At 34.9% G+C, this 7,726-nt stretch overlaps 1 protein-coding gene across 1 annotated transcript; it reads left to right on the top strand.

Moving 5' to 3' along the window:
* LOC110259749 (olfactory receptor 2L5-like) lies at positions 2,281-3,219 on the top strand. Its single transcript, XM_021085490.1, has one exon. The coding sequence runs from the start codon at positions 2,281-2,283 to the stop codon at positions 3,217-3,219; it is 939 nt and encodes a 312-aa protein (XP_020941149.1).

The raw sequence follows: 7,726 nt of genomic DNA, 5'->3' as shown, positions 1-7,726 counted from the left end.
TTTCAAGAAAGGTAAATAAAATCTCAACATGAGCTGATAGACTGCTGGTGGTTCAAAGATAAGAACTGAGGTTTATTACAAAGCCACAGTAATCAAGACAGTATGGTACTGGTACCAAAACAGACATGCAGACCAATGGAACAGAATAGAGAACCCAGAAATAAACCCAGACACCTATGGTCAATTAATCATCAACAAGAGGCAAGAATATAAAACGGGAAAAAAAAGACAGTATTTTCAACAAGTGGTACTGGGGAAACTGGACTGCTAGCTTCATGTAAATCAATGAAACAAACATACCCTCAACCATGCACAGAAATAAACTCAAAATGGCTTAAAGACTTAAATGGAAGACAAGACACATTAAAACTCCTAGAAGAGAACAGAGGCAAAACATTCTCTGACATCAACCTTACCAATGTTTTCTCAGGTCAGTCTGCCAAAGCAACAGAAATAAAACCAAAAATAAACCAATGGGACCTAATCAAACTGACAAGTTTTGCACAGCAAAGGAAACCTTAAAAAAAAAATGAAAGACAACTTACAGAAAAGGAGAAAATAGTTTCAAATGATGCAACTGACAAGGGCTTAATCTCTAAAATATACAAACAATTGGTCCAACTCAAAAGCAAAAAAGCCAACAACCCGGTGGAAAACTGGGCCAATGACCTGAATAGACATTACTCCAAAGAAGATATAAGATGGCCAAAAAGTACATGAAAAAATGCTCACATCACTGATTATTAGAGAAATGCAAATCAAAACTACCATGAGGTACCACCTCACACCTGTCAGAATGGCCATCATTAATAAGTCCACAAATAACAAATGCTGGAGGGGGTGTGGAGAAAAGGGAACCCTTCCGCACTGTTGGTGGGAATGTAAGCTGGTACAACCACTATGGAGAACAGGTACCTTAGAAATCTAGACTTAGAACTACCATATGACAAAGCAATCTCACTCTTGGGCATATATCTGGACAAAACTCTCCCTAAAAAAAGACACATGCAACTGCATGTTCATTACAGCACTATTCACAATAGCCAAGACATGGAAAAAACCCAAATGTCCATCAACAGAGGATGGGATTAAGATGATGTGGTATATATACACAATGGAATACTACTCAGCCATAAAAAAGAACAAAAGAATGCCATTTGCAGCAACATGGATGGAACTAGAGACGCTCATACTGAGTGAAATAAGTCAGAAAGAGAAAGACAAATACCATATGATTATCACTTACGTATGAAATCTAACATAATGCACAAATGAATCTTTCCACAGAAAAGAAAATCATGGACATGGAGAACAGACTTGTGATTGCAAAGGAGGAGGGGGAGGGGAGAGGGAGTGGCATGGATTGGGAATTTGGTATTAATAGATGCAAACTCTTGCGTTTGGAATGGATAAGCCATGAGATCATTCTGTATAGCACTGGGAACTATATCTAGTCACATATGATGGAGCATGATAATGTAAGTAAAAAGAATGTATACATGTATGTGTGACTGGGTTAACTTGGTGTACAGCAGAAAATTGCAAGAACACTGTGAACCAGTTATAATGGAAAAAATAATCATTATAAAATTAAAAAATAATTGGGGTTTATATATAAAACTAAGTCATTTCCTAAGAGTCATAAACATTTATTCATAATACAATTCTAAAGTGAATGTATTTACATAAATTTCCTATGAATATATTTTGAATATGATATCTGATATATATTTTTCTTTTTAAGGTCACGCCTGAAGCATATGGAAGATCCTTGGCTAGGGATTAAATTGGAGCTGCAGCAGCTGCTGGCTTATGTCACAGCTACAGCAATTCTGGATCTGAGCCACATCTGTGTCCTAAGCCACAAGCTTGTAGCAATGCTATATCCTTAACCCACCGAGAAAGGCTGGGCATCAAACCCACCTCCTCGGGAGTACTAGCCAATTTCTTAACCCACTGGGCCACAACAGGAACTTCTGATATCTGATTTCCATGTTACCTGTGTTGTATAGTGCAGTTTAATTACTTATCCTTATGATGTCAATAGTTTTTTTTTTAATATTTAATAGAAAAAACTCTAGCCAAAAATGTTTGCATTTTAGAATATAAAACTCATGCTCAAAAATAAGGTTTATTTTTTATAATATAGATAAGTCTAGTTCTGCAAATTTTTTGAAGCAATATGATTAAAATAATAATTTTAAAATAGCTTTTTTTTTTTTTAGCTGATTGACTTACTCTTATGTCTGCCTTTAGGAAAAAAATTTGTATGAATTCCCCATGGAAAGTTATAATCAAACATCAACTGATTTCATCTTATTGGGGTTGTTCCCGCCTTCAAGTATTGGCCTTTTTCTTTTTATTCTCATTGTTCTAATTTTCCTAGTGGCTCTATTTGGCAACCTCTCCATGATTCTTCTCATCTCTTTGGACAATCATCTCCACACACCAATGTATTTTCTACTCAGTCAGCTCTCCCTCATGGACCTGACCTACATCTCCACCATTGTCCCCAAAATGGCCTACAATTTTCTCTTTGGAGACAAGTCTATATCCCTCCTGGGGTGTGGAGTTCAGAGCTTCTTCTTCTTGACTTTGGCAGGTGCAGAAGGATTGCTCTTGGCCTCTATGGCTTATGATCGTTACGTAGCCATTTGCTTTCCTCTTCACTATTCCATCAGAATCAGCAGGAGAGTGTGTGTATTGATGATAATGGGATCTTGGATGATGGGCTCTATCAACTCCTGTGCCCACACAACATGTATTCTCTATATCCCTTACTGTCAATCAAGGGCCATCAATCATTTCTTTTGTGATGTCACAGTCATGTTAACTATGGCCTGCATCGATACCAGGATCTATGAGTACACAGTGTTTGTGAGCACCACTATCTTCCTTTTGCTACCTTTCATTGGTATTGCATTTTCCTACGGTTGTGTTCTCCTTGCTGTCTATCAAATGCACTCAGCAGATGGGAAGAAGAAGGCCTATTCAACCTGCAGCACCCACCTCACTGTAGTAACTTTGTACTATTCACCCTTTGTTTACACTTATCTACGGCCAAGATTTCTCCGTACTCCAATAGAAGACAAGGCTCTGGCTGTCTTATACACTATTCTGACACCAATGCTCAATCCTATTATCTATAGCCTGAGAAACAAGGAGGTGATTGGCGCTCTGAAAAGAGTAATTGAGAGAATCCGCTCTTTGAAAATGTAGACAAAGTTTTTCCATGAGTATCATCAGTTGGATGTAAATTCATTCATTAATATGCATTCTTTAAGATATAGTTTATCATTAAAGGAAAGGATTAGAACTAATTTAGAGGAGTAGAAAATCACTTATTTCTCAATTTATATATGTTTAATTTCAAACCTTATTCTTTTTCCATTATGGAGTTTTTTTCCCTTCAATTTCAAGTGCATTTTTTTTTTTATGTTTTCAGCAATAAAGGTTCTTTGCAATGTAGTAATGAAAACAGAAAATCTAAATAAATATAATTGAGCATAACAGTTTTACTATTTTCAATATATTTTCCAATATATCTGAAACGTATTTTTTTCTGAATATGTAGATCAAATCAAATGTCAGAAGATTTATTGTTCTTCTCATAGAACTCTAGTTACCAGTAACTTTGGTTTTTTCTTTCAGTATAGGGACACTTGATGTCAGAGGTTTGGCTGAGACTTCCTCAGAGATTCTTAAGTTGTTATACCAATTTAAATAGAAACTTACATGTTTACATCAGTTTTGGGGTTGTGCTCTTTGGGAAGTGCTTTAAAATCAGCTATATCTGAGAAACAACAGTAAGGACTCAGAGAAGCCAACAGAAATCAAGGAAATTGTGATACAACAAGTGGCTCAAAGTTTAGTCTCAATCGTCAAAACCAGAAACATCAAGGGCATTCATACAGACACCTCCTACACTCATAATATACTCAGTTTACATGCTAAATTGCCAATACAAACCTTGCATTAGATAATGTGTCTCAGATAACATTTTATTCTTCACTCACTACATCTCATAGTTCTACTGGGATAGTTGACTTTTATAAACCATATTTATCCACTCAGATTATGAGTTAGTCTTTCTGAAGCAGGTCCCACCACAATACCCAACAAAAATACATCATTTCAATGAGACTTCCTGGATAAATTGCTATCCATTAATGATCTGTGAAAAAATTCATTTTTCCTCTCAGTGTGGTGCAGAAGGGAAGGTTCACATTCTACAGATATCACAGGGCACAGCACAAATGAAATCATGAGGCATCTTGCTCAAAAATCAGAAAAAGGTGCCATTCTTATTGTTCAAAGATAGTTATTTTTTCAAAATTAATTTATTAGTTGCAAAAAGCAACATATTTTACAAATAGTATTTTATGTCAAAATTTTACATGTAGGAATTCCCATCGTGGTGCAGCAGAAATGAATCAGACTAGGAACCATGAGGTTGTGGGATCAATCCCTGGCCCCTCTCAGCAGTTCAAGGATCTGGGGTTGCCATGAGCTGTGATGTAGGTCAGAGACATGCCTCGGATCTGGCATTGCTATGGCTGTGGCGTAGGCCAGGATGTACAGCTCTGATTAGACTCCTATCCTGGGAACCCCCATATGCTGTAGGTTCGGCCCTAAAAAGACAAAAAGTCCAAAAAAAAAAAAAAGTTACATATAAAAAAGTAATTCTTGTAGCTACACTGATTACAGGTTTTTTTTAAATGTTTTTAATATGTTTTTAATCAAAATTTATAGTTTTAGAAACTTTATTTTCTATTATGTAATTCAAAGTATATTCAGCTGCTGGTGAAAAAATGCTAGGTTGCAATTAATTTTTGATGATTTTTAATTTTTATTTTAGGTTTAAAAGAATCTTTCTGCTTATGTTACTGGAGCTATTAAAAGTGTTTATGCTTTGGAAAAACAATTGCTAAATTTCTGATAAATTATAATAAATATAAATTCTAATACACATATACTGATGATTGTCAAGGAGAACTATTTTCTAAAAATAATTTATCTTATGAATCAGCTGCAACACATCAGTTAATACAAATTCATTTTATGTAAATCTGAATTTAATTTTAAATCTGAATTTAAATTCATTGATATTTTAATGATTCTTTTCTAATTTCTAATAAATAGGGGACTTTGTATAAGAATGATGTTTCAAATAGCTGTTTATTCATTTTATCACCAATTACAAGGAAAAATGGATATTTTTGTTCATAATTGTTTTACGAAATATTACTTGAAAATGTAATTCTTTTTGATTATCAATTTTTCAAATTAAATTTGGATCTTTAATTACTTTAAAATATTATTTATAAGTCTGTGGATATATGCTTTGCAGTGATTCAACAGTTTTTAAAATCATATATTTTGTACTCTTTGATGAGTGCTAATAATGCCCTGATATATTCTATTATGATGAACTTTTGTGCACTCTTCTTGTGTCATAATTTACTGGAAAACTCACTGCCTAAGCCTCTTAACATTTGCTGTTCTGAAACTCAGGTGACATTGTTAATAGTTTTGTACATGAGAAAAGGATGTATTCTGGAATGAAAAGTTCCCCCATGCATTATTCCTCCTTCCAGACAAAGTTCCTTCTTTTTCATAGGCAGTGATACTTCTATCACTGTAGTTGCTATTGTCATCACTACCAGCAATCGGGGTGCAGGTCCCAACCCAGCCACTTCTTTGGGATCTTCTTGTGCCCTGAACAGTAATATGTGCGTGCACATGAGAATGCCAGACAAACTGCTCCATGTTCATGATGCTTGAGCCTACGTGTGTAAGCCCTGCTTCTGGACCAAAACTGAACACTAATTCTGTCACCTAGTATAGATCCTCTGTTCACATAATGTACTCAGTGATAAAATTATTAAGAATTTCAAGGAAGGAACAACAGAGCATTAAACCAAGTAAAATTACCATCTGAGTGTGAAAGCCTATATAATTGTACATGCTAAATGTTTTGAGAGAGGTAGAATGAACAATTACATACGGAATTGCCTCATAGAAAACCTGGAAAATGATGAGAATGCCTGTTGTTTTTTGGTTGTTATCATTGGAAATAAACTAAGAAGTGTGGAATTCAGCAGGCATGCCCATTTCAGACTCCTTATTCATTTCAAGTTGTAAAAAATAGAGTGAATCAGGAGACATCAATCTGTTGATGGCCCTGAGAACAAATGTTTATAATTAAAAAGTTATAAGCTTATCAATTTTCCATTAAAAAGAAATAGCAAACAAATTTTTAAATATACTTTAAAATAACTGCTTAGAAAACAAGGATTTAAGGTTATATTAATTTCCTATTGTCTTTTTTTATGAGTATAAAAAGAAACTTTTGGTAAAAGTTCTGATAACCTAGATTTTTTCTTGAATGTTTATTTTTTATATTTCAAGGGTATTCTTTTTTATTATCAAGGTAATATTGATTTACAGTGTTTATTCAAGTTCTGTTGTACAGCAAAGTGACCCAATCAAACACACTTCCCTGTGCTGTGTACAGTAGGGTCCATATGCCCACCCATTCCAAGTATAAGAGTTTGCATCCCCCAAAACACCAAAATGCCACTCCTTCCTTTCCCCGCTGGGAACCACAAGTCTACTCTCCTTGGCCATGGTCAATTTCTGTTTTGTTTTTTTTTTATTGAATATAGGATCAGCTCATTCATATTTTAGATTCCACAAATAAGTGATATCATATGATATTGCTCTTTTTCTTTCTGGCTTACTTCACTTAGTATGAGAGTCTCTAGTTCTATCCGTGTTGCTGCAAATGGCATAAGTTTCTCTCTTCTTATGGCTGAGCAATATTCCACATCTCCTTAGTCAATTCATCTGTTGATGGACATTCAGGTTTTTCCATGTCTTGGCTATTGTGAGTAGTGCTGAAATAAACATAGGGGTGCGGGTATGTTTTCCAATGAAAATGTTGTCCAGATTTATGCTCAGCAGTGGAATCTCTGGACCATATGGTAGTTCTAAATGCAGTTTTCTGAGGTACCACCATACTATTTTACATAGTGGTTGTACCAATTTACACTCCCACCAAAAATGAAGGAGGGTGCTTTTTTCTCCACACCCTCTCCAGGATTTATTATTTGTTGACTTGTTAATTATGGCCATTCTGACTGGTATGAGGAGGGACCTCATTGTACTTTTGATTTGCATTTCTCTAATAATTAGTGATATTGAGCATTATTTATATGACTATAGGCCATCCTTATGTCTTCTTCAGAGAAATGTCTATTTAGATCTTCTACCCATTTTTCAATTGGGTTTGGTTTTTTTTTTTGGCTATTGAGTTGCATGAGTTTTTTGTATATTTTGGAGATTAGGCCCTGGTCTCTTTCATCAGTGGCAAAGATCTCCAATTCTGTGGGTTGCCTCTCTATTCTTCTAGTAGTTCCCTTTGCTATGCAAAATATTTTGAATTTGATTAGGTCCCATTGATTTATGTGTGTCTTTATTGTCATTATTTCAGGAGGTGGATCAAACATTTTGCTGTGATTTATGTTGAAGAGAATTCTCCTATGTTTTCCTCTAGGAGTTTTATAGTGTCTGGCCTTATATTTAGGTCTTTGATCCATTTTTGGTTTATTTTCCTGTTTGGTGTTAGATAGTGTTCTACTTTCATTCTTTTACATGTAGCTTTCCAGTTTTCCCAGCACCATTTATTGAAGAGACTTCCTTTCTTCCACTGTATGTTCTTGCC

Source organism: Sus scrofa, chromosome 2 (genome assembly GCF_000003025.6).
Source record: "Sus scrofa isolate TJ Tabasco breed Duroc chromosome 2, Sscrofa11.1, whole genome shotgun sequence".
Lineage (NCBI taxonomy): Eukaryota > Metazoa > Chordata > Mammalia > Artiodactyla > Suidae > Sus > Sus scrofa.
The sequence above is the reverse complement of the archived record's forward strand: the minus strand, read 5'-3'. Positions and strand labels throughout refer to the sequence as shown.

Bases quoted from the DNA above. Each gene is read 5' to 3' on its own strand.
- LOC110259749 (XM_021085490.1), top strand. From the start codon at position 2,281: ATGGAAAGTTATAATCAAACATCAACTGATTTCATCTTATTGGGGTTG.